Source organism: Rhinolophus sinicus, chromosome 14 (genome assembly GCF_057876585.1).
Source record: "Rhinolophus sinicus isolate RSI-liver-muscle chromosome 14, RSI-T2T, whole genome shotgun sequence".
NCBI classification, from domain to species: domain Eukaryota; kingdom Metazoa; phylum Chordata; class Mammalia; order Chiroptera; family Rhinolophidae; genus Rhinolophus; species Rhinolophus sinicus.
This window is the reverse complement of record NC_142514.1, coordinates 40,947,142-40,969,590: the sequence shown is the minus strand read 5'-3', so window position 1 is coordinate 40,969,590 and position 22,449 is coordinate 40,947,142. Positions and strand designations below refer to the sequence as shown.

General features: G+C 40.6%; 1 protein-coding gene across 12 annotated transcripts in view; it reads left to right on the top strand.

Moving 5' to 3' along the window:
• DAB1 (DAB adaptor protein 1) overlaps positions 1-22,449 on the top strand; it is a 1,099,844-nt gene that overhangs the window by 954,078 nt on the left and 123,317 nt on the right. For all 12 annotated transcript variants that reach the window (XM_019742545.3, XM_019742544.3, XM_074334774.2 and 9 more), the window contains 2 exons: positions 8,493-8,632; positions 15,709-15,807. In XM_019742545.3, the coding sequence (XP_019598104.1) occupies positions 8,493-8,632; positions 15,709-15,807 (239 nt within the window). The remainder of the gene's footprint in view (positions 1-8,492; positions 8,633-15,708; positions 15,808-22,449) is intronic.

Sequence of the window (22,449 nt, the reverse complement as noted above, 5' to 3'; positions counted from 1 at the left end):
CATTATCAGGTATCGCCCAGCTTTTGACCCTTCCCCCCTAATTCTAGCCCTCCCTGTTACGGACTGAATGCTTGTGTCACTCCCACCCCCCAAATTCATTTATTGAAGCCCTGCCCCCCAATGTGATGTATTGGAGGTGGGGCGTTTGGGAGGTTATTTGGTTTAGATGAGGTCATGAGGGTGGGTCCCTCGTGATGGGATTAGTGCCCTTATGAGAAGAGCAAGAAAGACCACAGCTCTCTCAAGGGCTCTGTCCCTGCCATGTGAGGAAACAGCCAGAGTACCGCCATCTGCAAGCCAGGAAGAGGGCCTTTACCCACAGCCAAATCTTCTCACACCTTGATCTTGAACTTCCCAGCCTTCAGAACTGGAAGACATAAATATCTGTTGTTTAAGCCACCCAGTCAATGGTGTTTTGTTCCCGTAACTGAGCTACCTCCTTAGTTGTTTAAGCATCTAAAACACTCAAGTGAATACTCAGCTCCATATAAGGTCTATGTTGACGTTGACCTGTACTAGATAGGGGCGTGCTGTAACGGTCAAAATTAAACGAATTCTCAGCCAGACTGACCACATTGGAAAAAAACAAAACAACAAAAACACTTAATTTGGCTCTTATGTGGATTTCTGTGGCCATATTCATTATAATCTGTGAGGAGTGGGGAAATAAAAAAAGAGAACAATCTTGGGTGTGGAATGTCTTTTATTTGGTTGTTAACAGTCTTTAGCAAACAGCCTGGAATGAGAGGCCATTTATGACTGCAGTAGATTCCGTGGGCTCTGTGCCTCAGTGCCATAAAAAAAAAGCTAATTGCCTGCTTCCTTCAGACCCTGACTCCTGATAGAGGTGCTTGTTTTTGTTGAAGCTTCTGCAAGGTGAGACCTCCACATTGTCAGGGCCTTGGGCTCCAAGGCAGGGTCATGGTGTAATTCCTGACAGCATCCTTGAGGCCTGCTCAAAACAGGAAATTTATTCAGTGCCCTGAGGACTACCTCAATTTCAATTCAGAGGAGAGTCATTTCCAGGGTTATGAGGTGAGCAGGTTGAAATGAGGTTGAGAAACGTTTGTGGAATGGATTTGAAATAACGTCTGTCTGGAAGGGGTTTCTAAGTGACCCCTCACACTTTCCGACAGAGATCCTGACTCCTGGAGTCCACTCGCCTCTTTTGAATAAGTACAGAAATTCATTCATTTATTCAGTTATTCAGCAGAGCCGGGCACAGTGGGTCCACTCTGTGCCTGGCACCATGCTAGGTTCAGAGAAAACAGATGACTCGATCCCAGCCCTTGTTCTCATAGAGCTCGAGCGTAGAGAAGGAGATGCCCATGAAAACAGGAGGCCAGGGTGCTGTGGCAGATGCTGTGAGGGAAGAGAGTGAAAAATGCGTCTGTGTGTTAGGAAAATGCCAGGCTCTAAGGATACCTTGGTCAACCAAGCTGACATCGTTTGCACCTTTCTGGAGCTTCCAGACTAATGAGAAGACTGGATATGAAGCAGATTATTACAGATGAGATCAATTCCTTGCACGAGTGCAGCACGATTATCAGGAGAATACTCTGGATGCATCTCAGAGGGGATCTACCAGATGGATCTCTGGGATCAGAGGACTCCCGGGCACATGACATTTTGCTGAGACCTCAGCTATGGAATGGGAGGGGATGGCGGGATGGGGGAAGATAGGGATGGGGGACACCTTCCAGGCCCAAAGGAGAACAGGTGCAAAACTGCAGAGCACGGCTTGTTGGAGGGTGAGTCAAGGCCACTATGGTGACAATGTGAGAAGTAAGGGGGGAAGGTGGTTCAAAATGAAGTTGATGATTTAAACAAGGACTAGATGCGGGGGGCCTTCCAGGATACATCAGGAGGTTACTTTTAATTTGCAAGGAGTAGAGGCTAGGGAGAAGTGCTTCCAAAACAACTTTATAAGAGAGTATACTTGATCTGAGGGAATACTTGAAATAAGTGTCAAGGACATAAAGCAAGTTAGAGAAAGGACAATAGCAAGGACATAAGGCACGGAGGAGCCTGGCCTCGTAGGACTGGAGCTTACAGGGTTTGCAACCCGGGGGCAGAAATGAAATAAGAGAGGGAGGACAGCATCCCGGGCCCGTCACTGACTTTGTCTTCACAGGCATCTCCTTCTCTGTACCTGAGCTCCACGGGGCTGAGGACTGGGAGGGGCCTTCTGTGTCCTCGGAACCCAGCAAGGTGCATGTTATTACGAACAGGTTTTATCCTCCGTTACTGGTCAAACGTTTTAAAGGTTATCATTTCACTTGGAATCCCCAAATCAAACCTTGTTTTGAACTTCTCATTCTGAGGACCCCAGTTTGAGAAACAGCACCTCACAGGAAATTGTCTACATAAGCAAGTTGCTATTCAACCCTTTGCTCATCTTCAAGGATTACCTACATGTGAATCAACCGAATCTACTGGGTCCTCCCACTAGACTCAGAATCTCAATGGGAGAGATTTAGGAATATACTTTGTTTGTTTGTTTGTTTGAGTTTGATTTTTACAGGTGATTCCCCATTATACTAGCATTAGAAAATGACTACACTAATCTGTAGACTTGTTTATTGGCATGGAAGCACCATGAGTGTAGCAATATTTATGTATTTTGTTCATTGCAGTGTCTCCAGCATCTTAGAACTTACAGCAGACACTCTTTATATATATATACATATATGTATATATATGTATATATATGTATATATATGTATATGTATATATATATATATATATATATATATAGTGAATGAATGAATACATAAATAATCTATCAACCAATCAATCAATGAGAGCCTTACACTTCCCCTAATGTTGCCACAGCATTGTTTAAATCTAATCCACGCAACAGACCGGATCATTAATTGCTCTCATGGTGTAAAGAACAAGCCTAAAAGCTCAGGCGTGATTCCCAAAGCCCTCCGTGATTAGGCCCCTCCAGCTTTTGCCAGCATCACTCTAGTATCACCATGTCCTCTACCACAGTGCTTTCCAAGCACCTTGATTGGCTCAGGCTCAGCTCCCGCCAATCTAATCATAATTTGTGGGGTAGTATCTGGGACTCTGAAATGTAGCTAGGGTTGAGAAACACTCAGACTAACTGCACTACTCGCTGTTCTCTGTGTTCTCCGAATGTCATCGTACTTTGTGCCCTTCTGGAAAGCTGCTCCCTTGCTTCTTTACCTGTTGAACCCCTGCTTTCTCATCAAGCCTTCCTCAAATGTCATCTCACCTCTGCAGCTGTCCCTATTCCTCGCCCCACCAAAGGGAAACAATGTCTCCTCCCCTATATGACATTCACCGTCCTGGTCATATTTTGTAAAGATCTGTGTGTCCCCTTGTGAAATGTGGCTTCCTCCAGACAGGAGAGGAGACACTTTTCAGCCACCTAGGCACCACAGAAATCTAGCACAGTGCCTCCTAGCAGAAAGAACGCTCTGCAGCAGGGCAGTGTACAAATGATGATAGTATACTCAGGGCGGCCACATAATTTATCATCCAAACTCGGGTACTTCTGACAGTCATGAGGGGGCTAGTAATAATAGTGTCGGGAGAAAAGGTGCAAACGGACTATCTCAGACAAACTGGAAGTATGTTTACCCAGATAATCGTCCCTCCCCTACGTGCTGCCTATGTGTCATTCATTTGACCTACATCGTGACCCTCCCCCCCACCCCCACCCGCCATGGGAGCTACTGTTATTATCTGTACTTCACAGAGAAAGACACTGGAGCACACACGTAAAGGAACTTGCGTAAGGCAACACAATGAGGGGTGTGGGACTTGAACTCAGGTCCTCTGAATCCAGAGCTCCTCTGGGCCATTAAGCCCTCTTGCCTCCCAGTGGAAGACCTCAGGAGAAGGAGGATGAGGTTCTTGTCCCAGTTCAACCCGAAGTGACTTTAGCTAACCTATCTCTGGCTTTAGTTTCTTCATCCACAGAATGATGATAATGCCTGTTTCCAGTAACCCTGGAGGATTAAGTGAGATAAGGAATGAGAAGATCAGGCATCGTGTGTGTGCTTGCCACGTACTTGTCCTCTGCCATTTTACTGCAGCCTCCATAAGACAGCTGCTCACATAGTTGTGACACAAAGTAACAAGTGGTAAATGCTGTAACAGAGTAGCTCAGGAGGTCACCAGAGGCCCCATCTTCTAATGGATAAAGGCACGAAACTTTGCTTAACATTTAAGTTCAAATTCAGGCTGTGGGATTTGAGTAGACATTTCTCCAGAGAAGAGATGCAAGTGAACAATAAGCACAGGAAAAGATACTCAACATCCTTAGTCCTGAGGAAAATATGAAACAGAACCGTGATGAAATATCACTTAATAATCGCTAGAATGGCTAAAGCCAAGAAGACAGATGATAAGCGATGTTGGCATGAACATCCAGTAGAGAAACTGAAACCCTCCTACTTTGCAGGTGATGTTGTAAAGTGGCAGAGGCACTTTGGAAAAACAGTTTTACAGGTCCTCAAAAAGTTAAACATAGAGTTACCATATGACCCAGCAATTGCTCTTCTAGGTATAATACTAAGAATCGGAAAATATGCCCACACAAAAACTGAGACACATAATGTATAGCGGCATTATTCATAATAGCCCCCAAAATAAAAAATAAAAACAACCAAAATGTCCATCAACTGATGTGGTACACCCATACAATGAAATATTATTTAGGAAAAAAAAAAAGGACATGAGGTACTGATACATGCTATAACGTACAATAGCCTTGAAAACGTGATGCTAAGTGAAAGAAGCCAGTTACAGAGGGCCACCTATTATATGATCCTATTTATATGAAATATAATTTGCCTCCAGAATAAGCAAATCTATAGAGACAGAAAGCAGATTAGTGGTTGCTTAGGTCTGGTGGGTTTGGAGGAGACAGAGAGCGACTGCTAATGGGTACAGGGCTTCTTTTTGGGATGATGAAAATGTTATGACATTAGCTAGTGGTGATGGTTGTGTAACTCTATGAATGTACAAAAACCACTGAATTGTATATTTTAAAAGGGTGAATTGAATGGTATGAGAGTAATATATATATATTAATATATATATTATTAGTAATATATATATATTATATATATATGCATATATATGTATATATGTCCCAACAAAGCTGTTATTTAGAAAATCAGGCTCTACTGTTGATGTGAAGCATTGGTCTCATCTTCTATAATAAAGGGCTCATTACAGAGTCTAACTCAAGAGCAGGTGTAAGGATTAAATGAGAGATCATATGTAAAACTCTTGGCACAGCGACTGGTTGATAAATGCTTGATAATAGATAGTGAGGATGGTAATGTTTTTTATGAAATACGTGGCCTTTTCGCTTGTCCATCCTGAAGCACAGGGTCAGTGGTGCTTTCAGCAACAGAAGCTGGAGATTCATGATGACTTAGGATTCATGAAAACTGACCCTCTTTTGAAAATTGACACCCTCAAATGTATGTGCCTCTGATGGAACAGCCTTATGGCTCTGATATCTGTTATTTATTTCTTAACTAATATAACTGAGACCTTGCTCAAGATGTGCTCATGAAAAATTACCCTTTTAATGGTGGAGCATTTAATGAGAAACTGGATTATCTACTGCATAAGTGCCCTTCACACAAATTAGCTTGGCCCTGGGTCCTAATCTAAATTGGGCTCCCTACTTTCCTCTAAATGGCCTAATATTTTCTTATTAATCTCTGCCCTTGTTCACCTGATCTGGCTCTGCCTCCTCTTAGGGACTTTCCTCCTTGGCAGAGCTCCTCTGCCCTGACAAATGTTTCTTAAGGCTGTCTTTGTATCTGACTCATGGACATTTTTTAGACCTGACATGTAGGCTGGAAACTGTTCCATTTTCAAGCTGTCTCTCCAATGGAGTATTAATGCTGTCAGTGTATTGAGTATCAACAGATTGAGGACAGGTAAGAGATGGGGCTTTATAGGGAAGCTGAGTCCATGAGAAAAAATTATTCATAGCGGTGAAGAGAACAGGCGTGAAAACAGAACACAAGCAAACCGCATCAGGCAGATCTGTGTTTCGGTCCCACTCAGTGAATTTGGACGAGTTACTTGTCCTCTCCAACTTTCAACTTAGATCACTGTCTATAAAACCTGAGTGATAGTGCCACCTCTAAGATGTCTGGAACTAAACAAGTTGTTTTATGTAATATGCTTTGTGCAGGACATGATCTATGCTACCTGGTATTGCCGTTATAATTAAAGCTTGGAGGAAGTCCCAGAGAGTGAAAGGGATATTAGTAGTGACTGAAATAGTGTCATGTGTTCAACAGGCAGAAGTGGTATTTACTGTAGAGTGAGATGACCTTCCCAAAAACGGACCCAGCCATAAGCCACTCCTACCAAACAGTGTATAATGATGCAGAGCAAGGGGACCGGTAATATGGAGCCCTGCTGTTCTCTTTGTTCTTAGCTTGAGTCTCTCACGTCTGCCCTCACTGATCCCTGGAGGCTTAATTTTTACATTGATTACAGTTTCTTACTAATCATCCACGTGTTATATTTGTTTTATGGAATATTTTTCAAAGGCTTTAATATACTAGCAGTCAGCGAGGGGGCAGTGGGCAAAACAGCAACTGGGAGTTGGGGACCCCAAGTCCAGGCATGGGTCTGCAGACATTTCTGCTTTGCGCCCTCCCACCCTCAGCATTGTATCTTCCCCATGCTTTTCCTGGGCTGATAACCGTGGTGAAAGCCACAGCCACCATTTACAGAAAACTTACCATGTGAATACATGCTTTGCACATACTATCTCATTTAAGTTACTGTTCGTAATAACTCCGCAGTAGAGATTTAATCTTCATTCAACAGATAAGGAAACTGGGGCTCAGCAGATAGTTTCGTTGGTTTACAGGTGAGAGAGCCATAATTTGAAATGAGGATATCTGACTCTAAAGCTCCGCACAGCACGTTTTTATTTGCAGTCGCCAAAACCTTGAGCTTCTAGGGGCACAGACTCTATCTCATTTGGTTGTTGCCAGTGAGTTGTAGCATCAGGCAGAAAGGACATGCTCAGTAAGGGATGAATAAATGAATGAAATGCAAGTCACGTTTTGTCATCAAAAAGGATTACACAATGGTGAGCTATTGCTGTTGTCTTTCCTTTTTGTGTATTTTAAGCATTTCCTCAAGTAATTCTCAACACCACATTATTGAAAGTCCTTAGTTTGCACGTCAAACTATAGATCAAAATGGGCTGAGTTATACCTAATGTCCTCAGCTCTAAGTTTCTGATGAACAAGGGAAGGAGTGATAGAGGAGGTATCAGAAGTTGAAATGAATGTTGCCCCAGGAGAGGACTGTCAGAAGGCTAGGGTGTTCCAGGTTTTTTTCGTTTTTTCTGTTTGTTTGTTTTTTTTAATTTTATTTTATTAGTTTCAGGTGCACAAGACAAAGCAATACTTAGACTTGTATCATTTATATCCCTCACACTGTGTGATTCCCCCTCCCCCCATCCACTATCCCTCTGACATCGCACACAGCCATTACATTTCCATGTTCCAGGTTTTAAGAACCACATGTGCAGTGCCCCAACCTGTGACTAGTTTGATAAGGTTAGAAATTTGAATTTCTATGTATTCATATTTTTTTCTATATGAACTTGGACAAGCTGTTTGAATTCTGTGACCTTCACTTTCATCATCTGGAAAAAGGGTGTGTATGGTTGAGTTGTTATGAAGACTGGGGATAAAGTTTGTGAAACATTTCATAGGAAACACGTACTCAGGTCACAGTAACTTTACTGTCCATCTTTTATGTGGATGTGTTTGAACTTCTGCTTGATGTCTTAGCAAAACATTATGTTAATAATTACAGAGAAAGCCTGTTGCAAAGTATGAACGCCCCATACCAAGTAGGGTGGAAGGCTATTTCTGTATACACATGAGTTAGCAGAAGAGATATTGTAAAACCATTTTTTGATAATTGTCCCCGGGTCATTACTTGATACAGAGCAATTACTCTGGAGTCTCACTATAAAACAGCGCATGGAATTGGGTGGAAGGAGGGTCTTGGACCCCAGCCAAAGTCATATTAAATGCTAGGAATACCAAAGAGGCTCAGTGCTAATACCATTCTAATAAGAATATCAGGCATGAACTCTCAGTGGGTGATTATCATTTGTTGAATACCTAGTGTATATCAAACACTGCACTGGACGCTTGACACATGGTGTCTGATTTATTTATCTTAATGCCCCGTTGGGGTTAGTTGTTTTTAACTTTTTTTTTTGTCCTATACAGCACAGGTTCAGAGAGGAAAAGTAATTTGCCTCAGGATTTAAAAGGATAGAGACAGAATTTGCATCCAAGAGTATTACCATGATTTTCCTACTTGGTCCAATGACTTGACTTTCCTAGCATATAGAAACAGCACGAGAATAAATCTCAGCGCTGTGGATATTCAAAGCCAATGTGGCCCGAACACCAACATATCTGAATCCTGCTTTTCTCTGTTTGTAGGTCAGGATCGCAGCGAAGCCACTTTGATAAAGAGGTTTAAAGGTGAAGGCGTCCGGTACAAGGCCAAACTGATTGGGATTGATGAGGTTTCCGCAGCTCGGGGAGACAAGTTATGTCAAGATTCCATGATGAAACTCAAGGTGCTGTGTACACATTTTACTTTACATATCAGAGGTTCAATATGACTGGGAGAAAAAAATGATTGTATAATCATGATGAAAAAATTTTCTTTATTCAGTTATTGGTAAATTTCTTCGGTCACTGATTAATCACTTTACTTATCCATTGGGAAGAGATTTCATTCAACAAATGTTTATTGAGCACCTCCTAGGTGGAGGTATTTTATTAGGCTCTGTTTTATCATTTTTGAGTATCACATTTTATTTGATTTTTATCTTCATTGTGCAATGCCTGCAAAAATGCAAGTAATATCATTGAATTATATAGTCCCTTAGATTTTATGAATTTTCACCACTTAGTTATTTCTAAATAAATTTTGCATGTTTCACCACATGATAAATGTGGTAAAAGACGCTATGTTAAGATAAAAGCTGATTTTATTCATTCTAAAGGAAAAATATTTTTTAAAGTAATATTTAACTAGATATTGAGATTTGGAGATATCACAGAGAGGTTTCTGATTTTAAATGCTTTAAAGAAGTCTTTTCATGGAGAAATCTAAGAAAGAAATTGGAAAAAATTTCCATATACAAAATAATAAAATTATGATATGAAATCACTATTAAAAACATACAAAAAAGAAAATTGTTTGTTCCTAGATTCTGGTCTCCATGTAGTCTGTGTTGTTCTTTTTTTATTTTTAAAAGAATTGATGTAAAATGTTGAAAGAAACCCAAATGATTTAGCATGAAGTCTACAAAATATTTTATGTATTTAAAACATATAATTTAATTATTTTACTGATTACAGAATTCACAAAGTGTTCATTGTAAAATATTTTGAAAATACAGAAAAGTACTAATGAGGAAAATTGAAATCATCTACAATCCCACCGCACAAAGAAAATTAGTGTCAGCGTTTTTAAAGTGTGTAATTTACAATCTCTTTGTGTTTCTATGTACGTTATATGAGTTATATACATATGTAATATAATTGGAGCTACTATTTATATAGTTTTATATCCTGTTTGTTCATAATAATATATTATGAACATTTTTTTTCATTATTTTTAAATAGTCACTGAGGATACAACTTGGTAGTGTAATTTTTTGAAATGTAAGCAGGCAGGAAGGAAAAAAAAACATGGCTGGCCAAATGCCTGAAAGTATTAAAAGAACAGTATCTGCAGAACACCTTCTACATTGCCTTTTCTTTAATATTTCCTTAATAAATCACAGCTATTAATTTTGTTTATACTGTACACATTTTCTCAGCAGTTGAACATGTATATTAGATGCTGAGGGTCAATATAGTATGACTGTGAATCTTCATTTTTAAAAACTCATAATTTTCTAAAATGTGTATCTATTATTTTTTTAAAAAATTTTTTAGCTGTCTCATAAGCAAATTTTATTTTAGTAGTTACGTATCTCTTATGGTATACTAGCAAACGTTATAAAAGACATCAAAATTGTGAATTCAAAATTTGATTATCACCTTGGAAGAAGCTAATGTATCCCTTTTTTATAATTAAGCAATGTTATGAAATTTTAGGGCAACCAAATAATGAGCCCTCTTCTTCTACCAAGTTCAAATCTGATTAACAAATGGACAAAGGAATTTGGCATGTCCTGCAGACCAGAATTTATGACTGATAAATTTTGGTCTGGAGGACATGATATAGATGCATGACCACAGTGGGTATCCTTGAAAACGACAGGCCGTTCCACTTGGTTTATAGGGTAGTTGGATAACCACAACCCTCCTTGTCCTCTCATCCCCGTCCCTGCCCCAGAGCAGGACCTTGAGTCACAAATGAGATCAGACCAGATTGCAGCCTCACTACCAATGGGCAGTTTGCATAGAGAGAATGCAGAAGAGACTGAGCCGTGTGTACTCAGTTCTCCCCAAACCCTAGGCGGATAGAGCCACGCCTGCTCCCCAAAGAGACCCTAATGAAGGATGGAGATAAAGGCCAGAATGTTGACTCTTGCTGAAGTCTCTCCTTGCTGAGTTTGAGGCCAGGTAAATGGAGATTTACTCCTGAGAAGTATTAATGAAAAGACATCAAGAAAATGCTCAATTACGTGATTCCCACCCAGAGAGCCAGAAGTCTGCTGAGGCGGAGAAAGGGGCTGATGCATTTTCCCCAGCATCCTAGTAGATAGCCATTCAGCTGACGTCTGTCGCAGAGTGCCTTGTTGGCCAGCTGCCTGCATGGAAGCACCAAGGTCAATGTGGATATGAGGCAGGAGTTGGCCTATGCTCCCTGAAGCCTCTCCCTCAGGATTAATGTTGAGCCGTGCTTGCTGGACCAGACCTGGTGATGACTGCCAACCTTGAATACGCACAGACTCACTCACACACACACACACACACACACACACACACACACACGCACGTGTGTGTGTGTGTGTGTCTGTGTGTGTGTGTGTTACCTGCAGTGAAGTGCCCCATCTGTCACTCCTCATAGCCGTGAGGTTCCCAACGCCCTGAGAGTCTGTTCTTCCATAACACAATTCTGTCAGATACCCTGAACTTGAGGGCTTTTGGTTCCCAGACAGTTGTGCTTCGTTATTTGCAAGTTGCCAAGAAGAATGTTGACATTTCCGCTCCCAGTGGTTTTTCTTTAGGAAACACAGAAACATAAATGATCGATTCTTCATCTGGCCACCTGCCCAGGAAACAGACAGAGAAGTACAAAGTGCCTCATAGCCTTGCAAAAAGGCCCACTTGTTCACGTTAGTCCATAGGAGACACACACAGAAAAATCTGTTTTTCTGTTTTTCTCTGCTGGACTCTCTGAAGCTGGTGCCTCTCCCTGTTTTAGAGAGTTGTTTTTTTTTCTAGGATGGTAGACATTTGAGAGGGGATTCATTTTGTGAGTATGAGTGCACCATTTGCTGTCCACCCACAAAGCACTGTCATCATTGTATTTTTATTTAGAGTCAACAAAGTACTTTCACATGTATTATCATGTTTGATCTTGTGAGAGAGATATTACTTAGCCTCCCTATTTTGTAAAGAAGAAATTGGCGGTTCATAGAAGTTGTAGGATTTGCCCCAGAACCTTCATTTAGTCTGTAATAACCCAGAATTCAAACCTAGATCTCCGGAAGCCCAGTGTTTGATGAGACATAGTTTAGAGCTTAACAATATTCTGTTTGATCTGCATTTAATTTACCTTGGATCCCCAACTAGATTTTAAGCCCCTACCAAGAGGCTACTATTCGATAGGCACATATCATTGACTTCCAAAGTAGCCAACTTTCAGAGATGAGGTTGTGGGAGGGGATGAGATCTCCCAAAGGCAGTGCCTGGAGGGCTAATTACAGAGCCCTACATATGCCAGTCAGGGCCTTGGAAACAGAGCCCACCCCGCTGAGTCAGATGAAGACACGTCAATGAAGGAATTACTTACAGAGCAGACAAGGTTGGGGTAACAAACAAGGACTGATAAGTCACCCAGTAACTAGCCTCAGTGGGAAGCTGTTACTACCCTAGGAAGAAATGTATTTACTGGAACCCAGGGAGAAAGGGTGAAGGATGAAGTCCCCTCCCTCATCAAGCAAAAATACAGCTACTGCCAGAAATGTGGAATAAGGGCAGGAAGGAGATGGTATGAAATAGCCTAATTTCTCCTTCCATCCGCTCTTCTCCTGCCTGTGTCTGGGAACCCAACCGGAAGCTCCGGAGAACAGAGATGCAGTCCACAGTCTCTGGGCACAAAGCAGGGCAGAGGAACATATTTACATTCCTCTTTTTAACTGGGAAAAGTGAAACTTGCAATGAGTTTTTATCCAAAGAATTTACAGCTGGCAACTCATAGGGCTGAGATGGGAGACCAGGTTTACTTCATGGAGCTTTCTGGAATAGAATTCTTGGTTCTCAGCTGTTCATGCCTGAAGCCCGCTGTGCTTTCACACCTGCTCTGTGTGTTCCCTGGAGGTTGCAGTCATCCCGTCATATGTAATGCACCATGCTGGCTGAGGTTTCTCACAGCCCTTTCCTGGACGTCATCTCATAGGATTTTCACAGCAACCCTTGAGCTGGACAGGGCAGCCCATTAATGACCTGATGCCTTCTCTATATATAGATTCCTTCATCAAGATGCTGTGTATGTGTGACTCCCTTAGGAATGCCAGTTCACGCAGAGTCTAGCACATGGTATGGCTTAAAAATACTAATATTAGTACTAGTGCTGATGGTAATTGTTAGTTACTGAGCTGCCCCTGCATGCTACATACCCTGCTAAGTACAGTATGTGCGTAGTTTATTTAAATGTCCCAATATTCTTATGAGGGAAGATGTGCCATTATTCTCATTTTAGAGTTCTCCTTCACTATAGAGTTTAGGAGCTGGTGGTTCCACCTATCTGTTTTCAGAACTTTTTTTGACATATCTGTAGTATATTGTGTAGTCTTTCTTTCTTTCTTTCTTTCTTTCTTTCTTTCTTTCTTTCTTTCTTTCTTTCTTTCTTTCTCTCTCTCTCTCTCTCTCTCTCTCTCTCTCTCTCTCTCTCTCTCTCTTTCTTTCTTTCTTTCTTTCTTTCTTCTACGCTTCACCCAAAAGCTCTTACAGAGTGTTATAATAGAAGGAACGCCAACATTGGAATCTGAAAGATCAGTGTTTATATTTCTTCTATGTCTGACAAGTTCCTGGAGGTTTGGGGAGGTCACTTGACCCTCTGACCTATGTTTCCTTATATGTAAAATAAGGGAGATAATTCTTACTTCCCAGGATTGTGGTACAGGCTAAATTAGATGATATGTAAGAGAACTTCTAGGATATACCGTGTTTCCCAGGCCTAGCCGGGCCTTCAGCTCTAATGCGCCTTTTGGAGCAAAAATTAATATAAGACCTAATCTTATTTTAATATGAGACCGGGTCTAATAATATGATATGATATGATATGATATGATATGATATGATATGATATGATATGATATGATATGATATGATATATAATATAACATAATATAATACAATACAATATAATACTGGGTCTTGTATTAATTTTTGCTCCAAAAGATACATTAGAGCTGATGGTTGGGCTAGGTCTTATTTTCGGAGAAACACAAGTCATCCCTCAGTGAATTCATGGGAAAGCAAGAAGCACATTGAGGCATCTAGGGACCTTTGAATAGGATGGAGACAGAGGACTTAGCTTTGAGCGTGAGTCATTCTCTTTGTTTAGAGGGCAGTCACTGCAGGAAGGACCTTATTATGTAAATGTGTAGCCGTCCAGAAAGGCTAAAGAACTCCGGGTAAGGTTACAGGAGAATGATGTCGGCTTGCTAGAAAGACACAACATAAAGGAATAATAACTTCTCCTGGCACCTAGAGTCTGGAGAGCTGAGTTGTAGTCTCAGCATTTTTACCAATTCTGTGCCACCTTGGAACCTGTCCACCCAACTTTCCAGGCATCATTTTCTCATCTGTCAGTTGGGAAATTTGGACTGATTAAGGTTTTCTCTGGCTATAACGTCCTGCATGTCTGTGAGTGTGTAAGAGTCACGTAAGAAGGCATGGACAACTCGTGAGGGAGTGAATTTTTCTACTTGGAGGTACCCAAACAGGACCTGGAACACAAACTTTAAGAGGCAACCATCCATTTACTGGAAGTTAATTTTTATTGCATCCCTACAATGTACCAGACGTTGTGCTTGGTACTTTAAATAAATTTAATTCTCTCAACCATGTAAGAAAATTATTTACACTTGAGGAAGTAGAATTGAGAGATAAGTAATTTGTCCAAGATGATGGACAGCTAGGAGTATAATCCAGATATTCTGATTCCGCCGAGTATTTCCAATACCCAAAGTGAGGATAATCGAACAAGCTCCAGAGAATGAATGCCCCTTACTGCGTCTGCTGGTCATATCTATTGCTCTCTAACCCCAGTCATTCTCAGAGACTGATGGTGGGCACATGCTCTTCTGAGAACAGCACAAACAACTTTTATCTCCTGGAAACAGGAATGAGAATTGTTTTAGACTTTACTATTCCTAAAAGCCTAGAACCGTGCCTGCTGAGAGTTGGGCGTATTCTTACCCTCTGCAGAAGCTAATAGTGACGAAGGGACTAGAAGCCTCGGAACCCCTAATGCAGAGTCAGCAGCAGCTCTTCAGTGTAAAAACCCTTTGACATGTCCTTACCATCTGAGTTGTAGCCTCGTATGAAATCCATGGTCACCTGTAATTGACCACCACAGAGGCTAATTTTAAAAGGAAGTGTCTTTACTTTTAACTTGTATCCTATCAACTTTGGGGGATGCTGGATAGCGGGTTCATGTAACAATAATGTACTGAGAACCTCCTGCCCTCCAGGAACTCTCCTGGGCACTAGAGAGAGAGAGCAGTGAGCAGAGTAACATCTCTACCTTTTGTGACATTTACCTTCTGATTGACTCACATATGTATCTTCAGTTTATAAGAAGTGTGGAAAAGTAGGGAAACAGATGTACTGATAAACAGAAAGCACTTGGTAGTACTTTTTGTGAAAGCGCAGGAAGGATAGGGAAAGGGGTAGGGGAAAATGCAAAGTGTCTGTGGGTAAAAATTACAAACCATAGGCATAAACTGTGATCATCATATTTTTCCAAACAAAAATTGAAACGTGCAGTCTGACAATAGTTCTTATTTTATTTTTGATCTCTCAATTGATTCACATGAAAACTTTTTCCAGAAGCATAAAAATAAGATCACATTTAGGAATCTATTCCACGACTTGTCTTTATTTAAAAGATTAAAACCACATCCGATTCAGAACCCGGCAAAGATAAGAGGACCATATTGTGTTTATTTTGGGATCTCAAATTCTGAGCCAAGTGTCTAGGCATTCTATAAATCTTGGTTAGTCAAATGAATCAGTGTTCATATATCTATTTATATCATGTTAGAACAGCCAGGATAAGTATTCCCCTAAAACATCAAGAAGAGGCAAGCACATCAGGTAGAGAAGCCTGGAAGGAGCAAAGAGAAAGGAGTGTGTGTGATAGGTGGTATTGGTTGATGGTATCTGACATGCCGCTGGGACTGGAGGGAATTTTCAAATGAAAACACTAAAGTAAAAACCATGTCTTGCCTTTCAACAGGGCGTTGTTGCTGGCGCTCGTTCCAAAGGAGAACACAAACAGAAAATCTTTTTAACCATCTCCTTTGGAGGAATCAAAATCTTTGATGAGAAGACAGGGGTAAGTAAAAGAATCACATGGTATCATGAAATTGAATCCATTGACAGATGTGCCCTTAAAAGCCTCTACTCAGTGGGCAGGAATATCAAACAAGCATAAAAACATTTAAAGCAACTGACAAACTTGATCAACTGTGATCGTCCATCAAAGAGAGGCTCTCTCCCCTGACTTGGCCACAGTGTGATTGCGCCCTGTTTCTTATAGTGTAATTGTGATAAAAGTGTCACACAGTCTGGTAATCTAATGGGAGATTGATGAGCTTTGAAGAGCGGGGGGTAATGTGACAGTTTAAGTTAAATTTCTTTGTGTGTTGGCAACTTTAATGACACGCGCCCTAGAGGTGGAGGTACGTGGTGGTCTTTTACCTCGGTCAAAGCATCCGGACTCTCTTGAGTTTAACCTGTGGAACCTTGTAGTTGCTGTAATCAAAAAGAATAAATGGAGTTTTCAATCTTAAAAAAAAAAAAAAAAAAAAAATTATCCCTGCATGACCGGGAAATGTAAGGGCTGATATGTTTTGTTGAATGAACCAAAGAAGTGATTTGTGTTTTCATCAACCTCCCAGGCAATTAGCTCCCAGATTTGTCCCCAGGGCTGGCCTGACATTGTGGTCCTGTTCATTGACCATAAGGGAAAAACAGAAAAATACCCTGTGATCTGTTTTGTTGAGAAGGTGAGAGTCAAATGGGCATGTTTTTTCCTTTTATTCATTTATTCACCTCCACATGTATCACCTCCTTTGAACTTCACAAGATTAATTTATCAAGCTCTGTATAAACAATACTAGCCAAGTTAATTAACCTTAGTCATTTTGCATTATTATTTTCTCCCCTTTGTTCTGACTCAGGATAAGATACATGCAGTAGGATGATATTTTAACAGTAAAACGGGGTTTCCTTGAAGAAAAGTTACCCCTGAATAACTAGTAATGGGGATCAAGCCTAATGATATACCCCAATCTTCAGTCTTTTCTCCCTTCCATCCCTGCCCATCACCATGACAACTGGCATGGGACCAAAGGGACTGGAGTGAGGCAGAGTATCAGACGCTTTATCTCATTCCAGGGGCCATGGTTTTGGGCTTTGCTGTTCCATCATGTACCCCACCATCAAATAGGCTGTGCCCAGATAATTAAAGTCCTAATCACTGAATTTTAACTAAGAGGAGAGGTAGTTTATATTCTTTACTTTTATCTAAATCCTCACGCAGAGATATCTATGCTGGCCCCAAATAAAGATAACCACCGAACCTGGTAACGCTATTTTGATTCTTAAGCTGGACCCAGAGAAAACAACAATAAAATCATTATTTCAGCCCAAAGCCATTTGGCTTTGTGGAAAAGGTATCAGATTCCTAGTGGAGAATCAGGATGAAGGCAGAGTTCAATACTTTCTGTCTGGCTTCATCTACTCCGCTGCTGTTTGAGTAACGAGCGTTAGGCCTGTGGAGTGCCACTTCTGCACGCTTCCCTTGTTAATATGCCTGCCCACAGAACTGGTGGAGAGAACTGAACATGTTTAAGCCTGAGGTAGAGACGGTAGGGGGCAGGGCACCCCATATTAATAGCATTCATCTCTCCAAAGAGTTGTGGAGTATAGAAGGTGCTGATTTGTTCTGTGTGACTCAAGGAATAGAACCAACATCAGGTGATAGAAGCTTCTAGGAAGCAGTTTCAGTTTATGTGTAAGAAAAATTTTCTACCAGTCAGAGCCGTTCACCCGTTAGGTGGGCCACCTTCTGTGCAGGTGAGTTCACCATCCCTGGGAGTATTCAAGCAACAGCCATGTGATGGGGAAATTGTGGAAGGGAGTCAAGTAGAAATGAGGTGTTGAACAAAGTCATATCTAAGATGATAACCGAGATTATTTTTAAGATCCTGTGTCTCCCTTAAAAAGTCATCCCTATCGATATGATGTGTCTTCCGATAAATTGAGATTTTTCAAAGCCTTCACTGGAGAGCATGAGCAAGAACAATTTACTAAACTTTTGCCCTTGCCCAGCAGGTGACCGGCTGAATTGTACAGGATAAGAGTCTAAGTGAAGTATTTTGTCCTAACTATCAAAGAAATGGAAAACTGGGTCTTTGTCATTTGGAATGACCAATATTAGTTGTTTATCATGTCTAAAGTTGTTTACCATTCCTGCTCAAGCTTGACTGCACTTCTTTTTTAAAAAAAAACCAAGAAAAGAAACATTTGCAAAACGTGACAGTAGCTAGAATTTTAAAATCCAAAAGCTGTCAAAAATGTTTTGATCCCAATTAAAAAGACCCTTTGCAGTAGTTTACACCTTGTCTTGAATTTCGAAGGGTTTTTGATCTCAGTCCTTATATAAGTAAATTTTGTTTTATTATTAGCATATTGCAGGGAATAAATCAATATCGAAAGCTGTTCATATTTTCAGATGCCTAGGTATTAGTAATACGCCAAAGAAATCAGTGAGAATGCCGAAAATGTCGTATATAAACTCATCATGATTAGTAATAGAAGGAGCAGTAGCAAATCTGCAGTAGACATTGTTTCATAGCAGTATGTTAGTAGGTCCTCAAGACCAGCGGACCCCAAGGCTCAGGTGATGTCATCTTCATTTTGCAGATAAGGAAAAGGGTGTTGGGAATGACCCCAAATTGGCTATAGGCTCAGAACAGAGCTTCCAAATCCAAATCCTGTGCTTTTCCAGGAAAACTCATTGACTCTCTTCTCTCCTTATTTATATCTTTATTCCATAGAATTATTATAATTTTATACCATAAAAAAAATCATAAATATTGCAGGACCCTAGAGGCACGTCTGTTCCTCAGAATAGAGGGCAGTGGTCTGCATCAGCCTTTCACAATAAGGCAACATCTTGTTGCCACAGTCGCATATGAACTTTGGTTTAGCCATGATGGATTTGGCACTACTATATGGACCATTCTAGGTACATTGCAACAGTCCTGTGAAGTAGCTGCTATTATTATCACCATTTTACAGATAAGAAAACTGAGGTCTAAGTAGTTTAAGTCACCAGATAATAAAAGGCAAAGCTGAGATTCAAACCCAGGTAGTCCGGTCCGGAATACTTGATGCTAGTAAGGTATTGCTAATAATAACATACCTGTCTTAGTCTGTTTGGGCTGCTGTAACAAAAATACCACAAACTATGATAGGTAGCGTAGAAACAACAAACATTTATTTCTCACAGTTCTGAAGGCAACAAAGTCCAAGATCATGGCCCCTGCAGATTCGGTGTCTTGTGAGAGCCCACTTCCTCACAGATGGCACCTTTTGGCCTCCCTCGCATGGTGGAAGGGGCAAGGATGCTTTCTAGGGCAGTATCTTTTATAAGGGCAGTGATCCCATTCATGAGGGCTCCACCCTCATGACCGAATTATCTCCCAAAGGTCCCAGCTCCTAGTACCACCATCCTGAGGGTTAGAATTTCAAACATATGAATTTAGGTGGGGGGATAAACCTGCAGACCATAGCAGTAACAAATTTTATAAATGATTTCTATATGTGTACATACACACGTGAACAGATTCAATATTATCCCTGCTTTATTGTCACCATTATTCCTTTCATGGTGATGAGCTTTCCTGTGTGAAGGTGAAAGGGGTGGAGTTACTGCTAGACAGAGCGTTGGCAGTAGAACCAGTACATGGTTAGGCAGAGCATCCAATGCTCTGTTTTCTGGGGAATCAAAGATGTATATAATATGTGGTCCTTGCCCCTGAAGTGTTGTTCACAGTCCGGTGGTGAGACCAGACTCACCAAGTGAACTGACAGCTGCGAAGACACAGGTGTGAACTGTGTTGTCAGTACTCAGGACATCGAGACTGAGCTTTGCCTAGCATATTCAGGAAGGTTTTCACTGACTCGACAGTGGACGAGTGACTTGGAGAGGACCAGATAAGCAAGTCAAGAGAAAACAGTATTTCTAAATGCACAAATGTCTAAAAGAGAAAGATGTGTGCTCATCCATTCTTCCCTTCAGGAAATATTCACTGAACACCTCTATAAACGCACAGATGAATAAGCCGTATCTTTTTGTTCATCACTGTTATCTAGTTAACACAGCGACTCCCACATAGTAGGTGCTCAGTGATACTGCACAAAAAATAAATTGACTTAGTGATTGAAAATCTGCAAAGGTACACAGAAGACTTAGGGCATAGAGGGCAGAGGTGGAGAGTGGCCCAGGATTGAATGTTGTCCATCATAGTAGAAGCGTAATGGCGTTTTAAATGCAATGGCTGCACTAAATTTCAGGGCTGATTTAATAATTTATTCTTCAGTGAAAACTAGATGTCACTTTATCTGTGTGTCATCAAAAACAAGACTGTTTTTCCTTCAGTTCTAACTGGATGTTTTGAGTGGTGTCTGGGGAGAGCGGCTGGGGAAGATGAAACAAAACTGGTCCTAGGGAGGGAAGGAGGGAGGATAATGGAGGGGCCGTAGAGCAGGATGCTGGGGCCTGGGGGTCTGTGGGCCGTCCCTGCCATCCTGGGTGCTGTGGAAACAGTACACAGGACTCACACACATGATGGGTCGTGGGGGTGCATCTATCTTTTCAAATTAGTGTTTTGGATTTCTCCAGATAAATAACCAGAAGTAGAATTGTTGGGTTGTATGGCAGCTCTATTTGTATTTTTTTGAGGAAACTCTATACTGTTTTGCATGGTGGGTTCACTAATTTACAATCCCACCAACAGTGCACTAGGACTCCCTTTTCTCCATATCCTCACCAGCACTTGTTATTTACCGATTTTCTTGATGATAGCCATTCTGATAGGTGTGAGGCGATATCTCATTGTGGTTTCAATTTGCATTTCCTTGCTGATTAGTGATGTTAAGCATCTTTTCATGTCTGTTGGCCAGCTGTGTGTCTTGTTTGGAGAAATGTCTATTTAGGTCCTCTGCCCTTTTTTTTTTTTTTAATGAAAGTTTATTGGGGTGACAGTTGTTAGTAAAGTTACATAGATTTCAGGTGTACAATTCTGCAATACGTTATCTATATATCACATTGTATGTTCACCACCCAGAGTCAGTTCTCTTCCCATCATCATATATTAGATCCTGTTTACCCTCTTCTAGAGCCACCCCCCTTCTCCCTTACGCTCTGGTAACCCCTAAACTATTGTCTGTGTCTAGGAGTTTTTGTTCCTTCATTTGTTTGTCTTGTTCTTTTGTTGTTTTCAGTTTTATATACCACATGTCAGCGAAATCATGTCGTTCTCTACTTTTTCTGTCTGATTTATTTTGCTTAGCATAATAATCTCAAGATTCATCCATGTTGTCACAAATGGTACTATTTCATCTTTTCTTACCTCCAAATAGTATTCCATTGTTATATATACCACAACCTCTTTATCCATTCATCTATTGAAGGACATTTTGGTTGTTTCCATGTCTTGGCCACCGTAAGTAAAGTTGCAATGCACATTGGAGCACACATGTACCCAATACCCAGGAGAGGGATTGCTGGGTCATACGGTAATTCTGTTCTTATTTTTTGAGGAACCTCCACACAAGGTATCAATAAGCAAAACAGCATGGGATTGGCAGAAAAACAGACACACAGACCAATGGAATAGAATTGAGAACCCAGAAATAAACCCACATAAACATGGACAGATAATTTTTGAGAAAGTAGCAAAAAACATACAATGGAGAATAGACAGCCTCTGCCCATTTTTTAATCAGATTTTTTTTTTGGTGTTAAGTTATATGAGATCCTAATATATTTTGGATATTAACCCCTTATTGGATGTATCATTTGCAAATATCTTCTCCCATTCAGTAGATTGTCTTTTCATTTTGTTGATAGTTTACTTCACTATGCAAAAAGTTTTTTAGTTTAATGTAGTTTCATTTGTTTATTTTGTCTTTTGTTGTCCTTGCCCGAGGAGACATACCCAAAAAGATATTAAAATTGATGTCAAAGTGATCACTGCCTATATTTTCTTCTAGGAGTTTTATGGTTTCAGGTCATACATTTTAAGTCTTTAATCCATTTTGAGTTTATTTTTGCGTATGGTATAAGCAGGAGGTCCAATTTCATTTTTTTTGCAAGTATCTATTCAGTTTTCCCAATACCACTTATTGAAGAGACTGTCTTTACCTCATTGTATGTTCTTGCCTCCTTTGTCATATGTAGATTAATTGACCATATGAGTGAGGATTTATTTCTGGGCTCTCTATTCTCTTCCAGTGATCTATATATCTCTTTTAATGCCAGTGCCATAATGTTTTGATCATTGTAGCTTTGATCATTGTAGTTTGAAATTGGGGAGCCTGGTATCTCCCACTTTGTTCTTCCTCGTGGTTTCTTTGGCTATTTGGAGTCTTTTATGGTTTCATATAAACTCTTTCATCTACATGAATGTCTGGTAAGACATTGGAGTCACATAGCACAGGATACTGTTTTGTTGTGAGTCACTGGATAAGCGGCTTGCCCATGCCTGCTATGTGTAGCAGGAACTGAGTTCAAATTCACATTTTATAACTCCTAAGCTTGTTTTGTTTCTTTTACTCCAGAGTTTCTTCACTTGACCACTTCTGTCCCCATAGGAAGTGTTTTTGGAAATTTATGTAGGCAGTTTGGGTGGTTGCAACTTTTGGAGGAAAGAGTATTAATGCAGGAATTTATTAGGTGACCGGG